Below are 14892 nucleotides of genomic sequence, written 5' to 3' on the forward strand. Positions count from 1 at the left end.
AACCTATGGATGTGACTGATGAATTGGTGTCCTTCATCTAGAGGGAAATGAGTGATCAACTTCCTACCTGATAAAATTTCGGTATAGTCCATATTTGGTCAAAATTGAGTGGGCCACTAGATATAAGAATCTCACTCTTCCCTCCTTGAGTTGAAAGCTTGAAGCCAACATTTCATAAAAAGGGCTTTTTATGGGCTGGGCTGGGTTGGTTTGAGCCCAGGTGCGATGGCTCTCGTATAATGCATTCTCAACTGTTTAAGGTAAGAAAACCTTAAAGTTCATGAAATATCTACCTTTTTGGTTTCTCAGCTAATATTTTTTTTCTTTTGGTGTTTACACGCCCACCCGCCAACAAAAGAAAATGGTCAAAATTTTTAACTCCTCACCATGTCTGATGTCACCATTTGATCAAATCATTTAACATCTGGTTAACGACACATGCGATGAGTAGGATGGATCACATGACATCTGGTCCACCATGGGATATTTTTTTAATGGGGCTGAACGCATTAATTTTTTAAGAGTCTAAGTCATACGCGACGAATATTTGAGAATACTAAATATGTCGTAAATTATTCTTTTTCAGAAAAAAACAGTCGAGGTTTCCTATAGAACAGCCATTTGCTTTAAATTTCCATCACTCTGTCAGACGAGGGTTCCAACAAGTAGCATGGAGTTAATGGCATCTCATTGACTTCATCCCCGGATCACCTTTCCGTCGGGGGAACACATCCCCATGGCTTCCTGACCACAAAAATCAGTAGGTCTCACTGGTGAAAAAGATTTTTTTTTCAAAAAGTATTTTTCACCGTGGGCCCCACAGGTTTTTGTGGTCAGGAAGCATCGTATAACACAAAGTACTCCCCGTCGGGGTCGTAGATCCGAAATCCTTAGCTGAAGGTGTCTTGAAACCAACAAGTCTTCTTGTGATATCCATCAGCTTTGACATTCAACAATTCTCATCGCTTTCTTCAAGCTTTAAATATGTAGGTAATTTTCATCTGGACCCCCTGAGGTTTGGTCCAGGTCACTTTTAGTCCAGTTTAAGTTTTCTTTTGCATATGGCTCCCCTGTAGTTTCAATAAATGATTAAATAAGGACAAGCTTAACAGAAAATGTTAGTTTAATAAATCTTGTGACAAAAATACCCTTGTGCCCTCTGAATTTTTTATTTTTTTAATTTTAGAGATCAAAACCATAAATGTTGATATTTTTTGCTTCCTCCCACAAAGGCTTCTTCTTCATCATTGCCATCGTCTCCAAGATCTGACCACCGGCGCGGGGCCACCACCTCCGCCTCCACCTCCTTCACGGCTGATCAAACCCAAAACAAGACGAACATTCCATTAAGTAGAGTGTAAGGAAAATGTTGAAAACCCATAAGAAGTTGCGTCGGAGGAAACTGAAAATTCAAGAAAGATGGTTTTCTGGGATGCAGTTCGTCATGAATATCCCTAATATTTGAACATATTCTGAAACTCGGAAAAAATGTCTAAGGTAGAAAAAAATGCTTACCGCTTCAATGTCAACGTTGTAAACAAGGAGTTTTCGTCGCTGACGGAGACTGATCTGCTAGGCGACAACAGTGTGAGCGACGGCCAAAACCCAGGAACAAATGAACAACTCCAATTCCATCACTCTGTTATACCCTTTTCCTCCTTTGCTTTCCCCTTCGCCGGCGCCGGCGCTTGATGATCCCGATCCGTCAAAGAATATATATGAGGCCTTGGAACAAAACAAATACCAAAGAAAGCAGCGAACACAGGGCTATAACCCCCAAGTATGGCCCTCGAGACAGCATTGGTCCATCACACAAATAATAGGCACCTACAGCAACATCCAACAACAATCAAAATCCCCAACTTTTTAAAAAATGATACCCACACAAAGCAGTATATAAGTAGAAATTGAAGTTTCCGCTTCTTAATTTAATTCTTACATATGATCAGGGCTGATCTAACTATGGAGATGAGAGGTATATCGATCAAAGAGTATTTGAAATCATAGTTACTTAGATAGAAGAGAGAGTCCCAAATGAAAGAGGAAGTGAAGTGGATAGATTGCAGAAGGAAGAAACGCGTTTGCTATGACAAGAAGAAGAGGAGCAAAGAAAACCAGCAGAGAAATCAACAGTCACCAAGAAAAATAGGGTTTATAAGTTATGTCGACAGATCTGGACTGAATTGCAGGCTTGGGGGACAGTGAGACGGTGAAGCAAAGAGTTTCTGTGAGAAATATTGACAAGGGTTTTTGGCCTCCTGCGCAACGATTTAGCGAGTGGAGGTGGAACGAGAAATCCCGCCTTATTCTCCTCTGACGCAAGATTTTGATCTTTAAATGTGTCTCACTCTCAGATCTTTCTCGTCGACAGTTTCCCCACTCCTTCAAATCCTTGAACTTGGCTGCATTCCAGCTAGGTTTGATGAAGAACTTTTTTGAAGCGTTCCCTCTTCTACAAACTTTGATAGCTTGATAGTTTAATCTTGTCCCTTCACCAGGTTATCCATTCTTCATGTAACTAGCATCTGTAATGGTAATATTAACTTACTTAATATGATGCAAGAATTGACTCCTTGGAAATTCTTTTACTTTTATGTAAATTATATATGTTCATGTATATATTAGGTAGAAGGATATTACATATGCCACCAAATATAGTTGAACTCATGATCTCTTCACTAAGAAGTATTAATCATCGTAATTGAGCCAATACTTTGATGATAAAATCCTTTAAAATGAGAGAGATTCGGATTACTCTCTATGATAGCTAAACGATGTTAGACCAAGCATTTTACCTTAATTTAAGCAAGAAGAAGACACGAAAGATTGATTACGGAGTTCGGTTCTTTTGAACCAACGTCTCCGGGACTCTAGATAGAATCCGATCCAATATAATTGTAGAAATTACAGATAACAGGGGGAAAATGAAAGGTACTGAAGTACCCGTATATGGCAACCATTTTGAACTCAAAATACCAACGAGTCTCCCTCTTCACGTGATGAACGAAAGCCCTCTAGAATCTCCTCAAATAACAGATTATAGAAGGAGATTCAATCAACAAGAAATAATCCAGTCTTCACCGAATCACCCTCAAGAAAGCCATCGAGTGTTCCCCTTCCTTCGCTGAGCACCTTCTCTTTAGAGTGCCTCAAAAATCATTCAAGAATGAAGATCAAAGATGAAGAACAAGGCAGAACCATCGCCAGAGCTCAGAAAACCCCAAATTGCATTTTGCATACGAATGAAAATGAACCAGCCCAAAGGCTTATGATCCCGCACAAATACGAATGAAAGTGAACCAGCTGGTTCAATAGCAAACCAGCTTAACACATGAAATACCCAGATTACCCCTTACACTCTCGACTAACCCAATTTATCTCCTTAGTTTACTATTCTTTTTCTTTTTGGAAAAATACCATTATTATCTCTTTAAATGTACGGAATTGAAGCTTATCAAAGTGGGAAAAAAATACCTAAGTATGTAACAGTTTGAGTTGAATTATAGGATAAAGTTGGGTTAGGCAGTCTAGTCTTCCCCTAAAATTTATGCATGCACGAATTGGATAGAAGCCAAATTTAAGACCTTCAACTAATCTTATAATAGGGGCCATTGAGAGGTTCCTCTAGATAGCTTCCACAAAGAAATATGTTTTGGAGTCTTCCGATATTGATTAATAGGCAGTGAAGAGAGATTTTTCTATTCTTTAAACATAGATGAATAAAAGCTTGGCTCAAAGTTTATGTTCTCTAAGAGCTTAGATACCTTTAGGTTATGTCGTAGCGGATTCTAAAAAGGTTTTGTTTTCAACCCGGTTCAATGACCTACAGGAGTGGGAAACTAATCAAGGAAAACCTAACCATGGCTAACGAAAGGACTCTGATGTTCAAGTTAGAACACCACTCAACCAATAGTCTTCGAGCAAGACAAAGAGTCAAGCAAATACTTAAGTGAAAAACAAGGAAGAACAAGATCCTATTACAAGAGGTAAAATTCGGTTGTTAAGGGTCAGGAATAAATCATACTCTTGTTGCCCTAATACCAAAGGTGGAGGGTGCTGCTAATGTGTCTCGATTTCAACCTAGCCTATGTACTACTAGCTATAAAATAGTTGCAAAATTAATGGCCAATCAGCTCAAGCCTTTTCTTGATAAGTTAGATTCCCTTTTTAATAAGCCTTTGTTTTCTATAGGCAGATTTATGATAACATTGTCATTGCTTATGAGATTTTTTATTTTTTAAAAGCTAAAAAATCATGTAAGTCAGAGTTTGTAGCTATTAAACTATATTCTTTTTTCTGGTAAATAAATTATATCTTTCAAAGGCTTATGATCTTGTTGAATGGAATCTTTTGTTATTTGTGCTTAAATTTTTTGGTTTTCATTCCGATTGGGTTAATCTGATGGCTGATTTGATAACATCTTGTACATTTTCTGTAAAACTCCAATGATATCTCTTCGATTATTTCAATTCTTCAAGGGGGCTTCAGCAAGGGTACCCCCTTAGCCCTTATTTATTTCTTTATGTAATGGAGGTCCTATCTCAAATACGAATGGCAAATAGAGAATTAGGTTCGTTTAGAAGTATTAAAATTGGGAGGTACCCCATGAGATCACTCATCTCTTCTTTGTTGATGATGCTTTTATTTTTAGGTGCTAACTCTATTAAAGTAGCTTTAGATTTATTTTCTGACACTTCCGGTCAAAGCATTAATTATGAGAAGAGTGGTTGCTTTTTAGTTCTAATGTTTCACCTCAGGGTCGAAGATTTTTGTCTCAGATTTCAGGTATTCCAGAGATGCCCATAGCAAGCAAATACTTGGAAACTTACTTGTTTCCTTCGCGCTCTCGAGTCAAGGACTTTAGTTTCCTTCTTGATAAGGTGGCCTCCCGTCTATCGACTTGGAAATCCAACTCTCTCTCTTACGCAGGTAGGCAAGTCATGGTAAAAGTTGTTCGCTTTGCGATCCCCTCCTTATTGGAGTGCTTCAATATTCCTAACACCATTTGCAATAAGCTTGATTCTTTAACTTTTTTATTTTGGCTAGGATCCTCAAAAGGTAATGCCAAGGGAGCCATAATTAGAAAAGCTATTGCCTTTAGTCTTGTTGGATTGGGATTAGGTTTTCAACAAAGCTGTGTGCATAATCAGGGCCTTACTTCTTAAACAATCCTGGAGATTGATTAATGAGCCCAATTCTCTTTGGGCCAAAGTTATTTGAGGGAAGTATTTCCCTTCAACCTCCCCTTTTGACCCAAAACTGTGGGAGAAGAAAGGCTCTCGGGCTTGGAATAGCAATGCTTCGACGCTTCCCACTTTGAAAAGCCTGGTTATGCGTAGGATTGGGAATGGATCTTCCACTTATTTTTTGTTGGATCCCTAGATTCCCTCTTTGCCTACCCGTTCAATTCCACCAAATATTAAACCTTCGCTTAGCATAACTAAGGTTAATCTAGCTATTCAAAATGGGAATTGGAATATCGATCTCTTATTTGCTCTATTTCCTATTCATTTTGTGTCTGAGATTCTTGAAACCAAGATTTCTACTGAAAAAGACCATTGGCAGTGTATTTTATCCGAGAACGGCAAGTTCACTACTAGGATGGCTGCATTACATCTTTCTCCTAATCTTAATTTGGATGGAGTTAAGTACATCAAATGGTTGAATTTCTTTCTTAAATTACCTTTACACCCATTATATAAGACCTTCTTTTGGAAATTACTTCATAATGGACTTGCAGTAAAAGGAAGGATTTTTAAGTGGGAAAAACTAATGGATCCATATTGGCCCTTCTGTTCTCAATCAATTGAGACTGCTTGGAATTTATTCTTGAGTTGTCAAGTTGCTAAACGCATCCATTTTGCAAGACCATTGGGCTTAAGGATATAATTCTGTAAAGCTGGTTCTTTATTTGAACTGTGTTGTCACTGGTGCTCTGAACTAAGGTGGCATAAATCCTTACTCAGATGCTTTATTTATGTCTTTGCTGTCTCTTGCTACTACATTTGGAAAGCTAGATATTAGTTGGTGAAAAATGGTAAGTTAGTAAAACCAGGTAATGTTCTGGAGATGATCTTTTACTGGCTAAAAGAGCTTAATGTAAAACCACCCGATGATATCACATATTTTCAAAGTTTCTCTCAACCATACATCCCCTCATCTACATCATGTTTTAATAGTTGGATTAATATAATACTAAAGATACTTTGGTGGTTGCAAGTGTCTGGAACATTCCTCTGAAGCTTTGGAGATGAGGATACTTTTTGGTGAGTAAGGGTCGTTGTGTACATACTCAAGTGGGTAAGGATGCTTTTGAAACTCTTCTGGAAGTTGTGTTAGATGGAGGGTTGTAAGGCGTATCAAAGGCGTCACTTCAACTTTCAATTCAGCAAGTTTGGTCTAACAACCCTACCTTATCTTCCCTTTTGCCCAAACCGAATGAAATGTGTTGGCCTCAAGGTGCGATATTCTGGCAAGATTCGCCGATTCGCCCTTTAGTGAAACTAGGCAAACCAAAGAATTTTGTTGATTGTTCGCCGACATTTTTAGGAGGTGCAGACACAGTTTCAGGTGAAGTTCGACATTTTCAAAGGTGCAAACACAATTTCAAGTGGGGTTTGACATTTTTCAGAGGTGCAGTGCAAGGTGCAATCTCAGGGAAAGGGTTTGTGGGCTTTGGGGAGAGGTTTGGAAGAACTCGAGCAAAGAAGAAGAGGATGAGGTATCACTACAACAACAGCCTACATTCTAGCAATCTTTGTGAAGAATCAGAGATTTTCGCCTGTATTTCGTCAGTTCGCCGAAAAATCACTGATTTTTTAGCAATATGTGGAATAAATCGATTCCGCCCCCATTTTTGTTTCATTCCTCACTGAATTGGCTGAAATTCAGCAATTTCGCCAATATGTTTTCCTTTGGTTAGCCTTATCCTATAGCACTAGTTTTGTAGAACTTATCCATCAAGCTTGGTCAGGCTCATTTTGATACTATTCTTTGGCCTACTTTGATGTTTTCACTTCAGTCTTGTGTTCTCTAGGAAATTCAATGGGATTCCTTAGAACCCTGTTGTACTCCAGGAGTAGTTGTAAATACTCTTATGTAATGTTTTATGTTCTATAATATCAAGTTTGCTTTTCCCATTAAAAAAAAACTACCAAGCTCTTCTAAGTGATATGATACTTGGTTTTGGAAGCCCTATTGGTGATGAGGACTCAAAAATCGAGAATGATTTGGGATCAACTTTCTCACCCTCCAAGAAATGCTGTCACCCAGTGGCGGAGCCACGTTGGGACCGGAGGGGGCCATGGCCCCCCCCCCCCCCCGGATTTTTTTAAATTGTAAGTATCCTTGTTTTTTTTCCTTATTTCTCTATCTTTAAATGTGAAATACCACTATTTGGCCCCCTCCAAAAATTAAAAATAACAATTTAAGATAAAAATGATGGGTACAAATGTCATTCATAATCTCTATCTAATGGTTATCATTAAATCTTTAGTTTTAAGGAATAAAATGTTAAATTCTAATTAAAAACTAACTCACGATCCCTGAATTTCTCCTTATATATTCTTTCTTATTTTAATTTCTATTTATTATCTCATAAATCTCCTCTTTTATTCCTATTTTTTCTCTTTTTTTTCTCACACGTCTCACAAAATATTGAAGTAGTTAGCAAACTTTGGAATTTTCCTAAATCTTCTCCACATCACGTATTCACTCTCTTTCTCAAATTATTCCTTTCTCTCTCTCACACTAACGAATTTTTTATTAATTTACCTAATTTTTAATGGAGACTATACATTAAAATATAATAATATATTCTGATATGGGACCTACAGTGGGTCCCACATACATTCGGCCCCCCTCCATTTTCAATCCTGGCTCCGCCCCTGCTGTCACCTAAGACAAAGTAAATCCTCATGGTACGGAAGATCCTACAATTTTTACTCTCAGTCCTCTTACTCGGATGTTTCCTTGTCCAAGTCATTAATATGTCAAGTTACTAAACAAATATTATTTGGATATGCTTTAGGCACGTGGTATTCTTTCAAGCATAAAGTCAAAAACTTGACTCTCATTGTTACTTAATATTCAAAGAAGGGGCATGAATGCTAAATCAATGCAACGAAGAGACAAATCAAAGAATTGTTGCCATAATCTTACTTCCTTTTACGACTAATACGATTTGGATTTAAAGTTCCTTCCTTTTAGAGTTAATGTTATTTACATTTATTAAGAGAAAAATGTCATATTTATATTTATATTTATATTTTCTTTTCTTTCAAAAAATTGATTCTTTAAAATTAAAAGGTATAATTTCTTTGTGCTATTAATGAGGCACAAAAGTAACATCTTAATAGTATAAAAACTCAAAAAGTGGCACTAATACTTTTCCTTGATATTATTATGAAGACATTAAAAATGTGTTTGCTTGCAAGTCAAAAGGGAAAGAGAAATGAAGGACGGGAAAGGAAAGTGAAGGAAAATAGAGTGAAACGAGTGGAATTATTTTTCTCTCTTACATCTTTTTTGGGTAAATTTTTTTTCCTTTTATGTAGTTTAATTGCAAATGGAGTAAAATGAATTTACCAAATTGCTTGGTTGGCCCTAGAATTGATGTAAAGTTAATATAAAAACTTTATAAATCAACCAATTTTATTTCGAGAGCCATAATTATGGTATTCTTTTTTTCTTCTTCTTCTTCTTCTTCTTCTTCTTCTTTTTTTTTTTTTTTTTTTTTTTTTTTTTTTTTTTTTTGGTCTTTTTTCAATATAAGCATGATTATGTATTCCATGATTTCCATCCCACAAAACTCTTAAAGTAAGATATTTCATTGAAACATGAAATTCTTTATCAACAAACCCACACTTCATGGGCCTCCAGTCACTATTGATTGATTGACAATGGCCAAAAACACCACACAAGCCACACTTCATGTAAATCCAATGCACATGAGCCTCCCTGATGAAAAGGTGATCCAAAACTCTCCTAACACATCTACCAAAAAAAAAACTCTCCTGACATTGTTGCATTACAAATTTAAGTGGAGCCCACATGAGGTCCATCATGATGCCAATTCTACATTTTCTTATCATTATCCACATGTAGGCCCCTCACATTTGTGGCGGAGAAGCATCATAGAAAAGTATTCTGCCAATTCTACATTTTCTTATCCACAGCTTATACACACCAAAGTCTCCATGAAGTAGTCTCATCAAAGCTTCTTTGCATCTTTTATTTATGGAGATAACACCTCTGAGAATCGTGAAGCATTATGGTCATCCCTGCGTCAAGTCAATCCTGTCACCGAACCATGGGTTGCTCTTGGCGATTATAATGCATATATGCATGTTGGGGACAAGCGGGGCGGTCTTACCCTTTCTTTCCAGGAGACAGCGCCTTTGGCAATGCATGTTTGATTGTGACCTTCAGGATCTTAGGTGGATAGGGTACTCAAAGACTTGGAGTAATAAGCATCAAGGGCAACAACGAATTAATTCCAAATTAGACCGTGTGGTAACAAACCCAGTTTGGCAGCATATTTTCCCCTACTCTTCGGTTAGATTCTCTAACACTGGTGTCTCCGACCACTCATCTATGGTTCTTGACACTGGATTCCTGCCTAACCCACATGGAAAGCCCTTCTCCTTTTACAACCATTGGGCTTCCCATCCTGATTTCCTCCCATTGGTTGCCGAAGCTTGGAGCCGTGACCAGCCTGGCTCTCTAATATGTGCTTTTCTTCTAAGGTGCAAGGAGGTTAAGAAGTGTCTTAAATCTTGGAGCAAACGAACATTTTCAAACTTAGATCGATAAATTATTGAGAGACAAGAGGAAGTAAAGAAAATTCAGAATCACATTGCTTTTAATCAGTTTACTTCAGTCAACATTCAGAAGGAGAAAGTTGAGACTGAAGCTCTCAAATCCCTATACTTTGCTAGGGAGTCGAGTACCGCCAGCATGCTAGAGTTCGATGGCTGACTGAAGGAGACGATAATACAAGGTTCTTTCATAGAGCAATACAGGATCGGCGGCGACGCAATGCGATCTCTTCCATCTCAGACTCGCATGGTAATATTCTAACCGATCCTAACCTCATTCATATTGAAGCTGGAAAGTATTTTGAGTCCTTTTACTCTGGCACTCCCCCCATAATTTGTGAAAATCTTAATATATCTATCAATCGGTCACTCCCACCGGATAAAGCAGCCTTGTTAATTGAGCATGTCACTGATTCAGAAATCAAGTCTGTAATTTTTGGCATGGATGACAACAGTGCCCCAGGTCCTGATGGATTCGGCACAGGTTTTTATAAAAGCAGTTGGGACATTATTGGCAAGGATCTCTGTTGTGTGATTAGGGAATTTTCAAAGACCTTGGCTGCCTGACCAAGTAAAGCTCTCTCGCCTCAGTCTAGTTCCCAAGGGTAGCGTACATAACTCATTTGCAGAATATAGACCTATTACAGTCTTCCCTCTTCTCTACCGGTTTATTGCAAAAATCATAGCTAACAGACTAAAGAAGGTGGTCACTAAACTTGTGGGCGTTAGTCAAAACGCATTTATTGATGGAAGATAGATCTCTGATAATATTCTTCTAGTTCAAGAACTTCTCTATGGATATCAGAATAATATGGGTACACCCAGATTCGCGGCAAAACTCGATATCAGAAAGGCTTATGATTTGGTCCAGTGGGATTTCCTCCTCAAGTTGCTTGGTAAGCTTAATTTCCCACCTCTTTTTATAAATTGGGTATATCAGTGCAACATTAACCCAGGGTATGTGGCCTTTGTAAATGGTGCCTATTCACCAAAATTCACGGCAAATAGAGGTCTTCGTCAAGGGTGTCACATGTCACCACTACTTTTCAATATAATTCTGCAGGTGTTCACTGATGATATCACTTATGCTACTACCATGGGTAACTTTGATTATCACCCTCACTGCAAAGCCCCTCAAATCACGACAGTAGCTTTTGCGGATGATCTTTTTGTATTAGGTGCTGCCACTTGCAAAAATGCAGCTTACCTCTGTAATGCCCTCCAAGGTCTTGCTCTTCAAACTGGTCTCTACATTAACCATGAGAAGTCATCTATTCTCTATGGAAATTGCTCTCTCACCACTATGGAGACCTTTGAAAATACCTTGCATATTCCAACTGGTACCTTCCCGTTCAAGTATCTAGGCGTGTCAATTACATTAACAAAGCCCAACAATATGAATTATGATCTGCTCATTCAAAAGGTGAACAATCGCATCAATTCTTGGAGAAATCGTGTACTATCATATGCGGGCAAATTGGCACTGATACGGTCTGTCTTAATGGGGATCTTTTTTTTCTGGGCTAGTGCTTTTTACATTCCAATTAGCATAATCCAGAAACTAGACAGCATCCTAGCTAAATTTTTGTGGAAAGGTGCCTTTGAATCTGGCAGCTATAAAGTTGCTTGGGAGATGGTGTGTAGACCAAAAAAGGAGGGGAGCCTTGGTCTAAAAAATTTGCGTGAATGGAACCATGCGTTTCTTATGAAGCATTTTTGGAGTTTAGCAACTAATCGTACCCGATGTTGGACCTCTTATATTCATCATAGATGGCTGGCAAATCAATCGATTTGGGGCGTACAACAACCAAATCAATGCTCATACACTTTGCGATGCATTATTAAAGCTCGAAAAGAGGTATTCTCCAACTCTAAAATTTTGTTGAAAGATGGGACCTCCACATTTTTGTGGGATGATCCTTGGATATAGGATAGCCCTATTCGTCGGAATGACAAGCTCATTGTAGAAACACTCGGTCAAAACCTTGCGGAAAAGGTGGCATCATTATGTTCAAGCCCTGGGATTTGGAGAGAAAACATCACTGACACTGCTATTTTTAACTATTGGAATCAAATCTCATCTATTCGGTTTCATCCTCGTCTTGCAGTAGAAAAGGTCATCTGGACCCCTGTGGCGAATGGGGAATTTACTATTAAGTCCGCCTGGAATGCCTTTCGTCGTTGCAATGATGAAGTCTCATAGTCAAAGCTAGTTTGGAATCATGGTACTCACCCCCGTTATGCCTTCATCTCTTGGCTTGCATACCATAAACGCCTAACCACTAAAGACATCATGCTGTCATGAGGAATCCAAGTTGATCCAACATGTGTTTTCTGTCATCAAGCAGCTGAATCCATGGACCATTTGTACTTCAATTGTTCATTTACCAAGTTTATTTGGCAAGGGGTGCTTGCACTCTGTGGATACCATCGTTCTCCATTGAACACATGGACTGATGAATTAAATTGGATCTCCTCTCACTGGCCAAGTGCCAATCTCAAAAGCAAGGTGAAATGCTTTGCATGTACATCAACTATTTATCGCATTTGGTATGCTAGAAATAATCGCATCCACAAGGGAGATAACTCTACGACAGTGGTTGTTCTTGCGCATATCATTATCATTGCCAATACTCGTAACGATTCACTAATTCTCAAGAATTTATCGAAGACAACTATAATAACCTGAGTTTCTTTGAAAAATGGGGAATCAGAGTGAAGATGAAACACAAACAAAGCACTCTATATCATTGGGTAAAACCTCCTAATGACTGGATAGCAGTAAATTGTGATGGCTCTGTAAGGGGTAATCGAGGTGGGTATGGACCAATTGGAAGAAACTCAACTGACCAGGTAATATTTGCTGCTGCAGGCAGGTCAGAGGAAGCTAATGTTCTAAAGATGGAATTAAAAGCAATTATGTGTGGCTTTACTCAAGCCGATCGTCATGGTGTGTCGAAACTACAAATTCGATCGAACTCCCAAATAGCCATTCAGATTGTTACGGAATCACTAAGCACTCCTTGGGTGGTGCAGGATATTTTTGATGATATTCAGAAGATCAAACAGAGATTTCACAGAGTTGTATTCGTCCATGAATCTAACATTTGTGTTGATTTTCTTGCTAGCTTTGCTAAGACTTTTTCAGAAACCGTCTTGAACCCTTATAACCTTCCACGTGGCTTGTCCAAAAAAAAGAAAGCATCATAGAAAAGTAACCCAAATCTCAGTTCATACATTTGCTCATCCCACGGACGCACATGTAAGTATGTAACGCACAAAGAAACCCGTATAAAAATTCCATTTTTCAAAAACGAATATGGGAGGCGAAATCAGATGGTCGCTTTAAACAAAACAGAGAATCGGACGGTCTCAACAAAGGCACCAATGAGAAACCCATTTGAAGATTGGGATATGCGTCAGAATTCCAATTTAAAATCGGTCAAGTCGGCAAGAAATTTCAAAATCTTAAAACCCGAAAACTACGAACCGGTTCTTCTTTCAAATTGGCGCCATCATTCTGTAGGATAAAATATTCGAATTCCCATATTGACAGCGATTCACATTCACAACAACCTCCGCAAATCGAGTTTCAAGGTTTTACATTTTGATATCGAAAGAGAAGATTTTGATATTCAATGGACGAAATGATAACAGTCGATCCCATTGCCAAAGAATCGTTTAATTACCCATAAAACCCTAAAGAAGTTGAAGTCGGTTTAAATTTCATAATCGATTAGGGTTCCGATCAGCGAGTGAAAATTAGGGTTTTAGATGCACGATGAAAACAATTGGATTCACGGCAATAACCACTATTTCATTTCCGAAAATTGCTCAACCATTATATTTTCTGCTATAGAAGAAGAGTATTTCTGTCAGGGAAGGATGACTGAAGAAAAAAAAAGGGGAAGAACACATTGAATAATGGAGTACTTATTTTACACATCTGATCTAACAGTTCGCAAAACCCCTTCAGAACTCCTGAGAAGCAGATCCAATCTCACCCTTTCCTTTCCCAACCTTCTTAGGCAAAAGGTTCTGGTGAATGTTCGGCAAAACGCCTCCATTAGCAATGGTAACAGTTCCCAGAAGCTTACTCAATTCCTCATCGTTTCTCACCGCAAGTTGAATGTGTCTCGGAACAATTCGATTCTTTTTGTTGTCTCGAGCAGCATTTCCAGCCAATTCCAAAACCTACACAAAGGAATTTAAAATAAATAAAAAACCCCATCATTACAGGTTTCCAGTTTTAAAGTAGCGATCAAAGGCAAAACCAAGAAGAAAAATCAAAATCGAAGACTACAATCTAACCTCGGCTGCAAGATACTCAAGAACAGCGGAAAGATACACTGGAGCACCAGCACCAACTCGCTCAGCATATTTACCAGCCTTGAGAAACCTAGCAATCCTTCCAACGGGGAATTGCAGGCCTGCTTTGTGCGACCTTGACACCGATTTGGACGCTTTGGCCTTCCCTCTCCCTCCCTTGGTTGTTCCCGCTGAACTCATTTTCTCTTCTTCGATCTATCAAAATTTCAGAAACCCTAACCCTAAACTGTACACTCGCGAGAAGAGACACTGCGTTGAAGATGGAACTAAGCGTGAAGTGAAATGGCGGAGGGTTTAAGTAGGGGTCGAGTCGGTGACTGATTCCTAGGATTCTATACGCTTATTGGTTAGCTTGAGTTGGTGCGGATCGCCAACGTGGCAATTCTCGCGGGGTAAGAAGAGGGCCCCCCAAAATATTCGATTTTCAGAAACGCCCTTTTTCGCGGTTGTTTTTGGATTCTAAAACAACTGATGTATCAGACGGTTCTTAACTCTACCCAAAAAAGAAAAAAGAAAATCAGACGGCTACTAAACTCTCACACGGATAGGCACTTAATTTTTTTTATTTTGGTAAATGTAAAGTATTTAAGGGGAATTTATGAGTCCGGATCACCTTTCCATCACGTTTATGTCACCCCGAGATCAAGTGGAGCTAAATTCATGAGTCCGGATCACCTTTTCATCACGTTTCTTTCACCGCAAGATTTGATGAAGCTAAATTTATGAGTTCGGATCACATTTTCAT

At 38.6% G+C, this 14892-nt stretch overlaps 1 protein-coding gene across 1 annotated transcript; it reads right to left on the minus strand.

Annotated features, from left to right (window-relative positions):
* Window positions 1-13250: 13250 nt before the first annotated feature.
* On the minus strand, window positions 13251-14401 carry LOC149019177 (histone H2AX). Its single transcript, XM_089154491.1, has 2 exons — window positions 14130-14401; window positions 13251-14012 (listed from the first exon to the last, which is right to left on the minus strand). Exons 1-2 carry the CDS (start codon window positions 14325-14327, stop codon window positions 13791-13793), a joined length of 420 nt encoding a protein of 139 aa, XP_089010617.1. The 5' UTR covers window positions 14328-14401; the 3' UTR covers window positions 13251-13790.
* Window positions 14402-14892: the final 491 nt, after the last annotated feature.

The sequence above is a fragment of the Hakea prostrata genome, chromosome 4, assembly GCF_041222555.1.
Source record: "Hakea prostrata isolate BN-2017 chromosome 4, UWA_Hpros_2, whole genome shotgun sequence".
NCBI lineage: Eukaryota > Viridiplantae > Streptophyta > Magnoliopsida > Proteales > Proteaceae > Hakea > Hakea prostrata.

Excerpts from the sequence above, each read along its gene's own strand:
- LOC149019177 (XM_089154491.1), bottom strand. The coding sequence starts at position 14,327 with ATGAGTTCAGCGGGAACAACCAAGGGAGGGAGAGGGAAGGCCAAAGCG. Across the intron at positions 14,013-14,129 it reads TTGAGTATCTTGCAGCCGAG|GTTTTGGAATTGGCTGGAAA; the intron begins GTTAGATTGTAG and ends TCCTTTGTGTAG.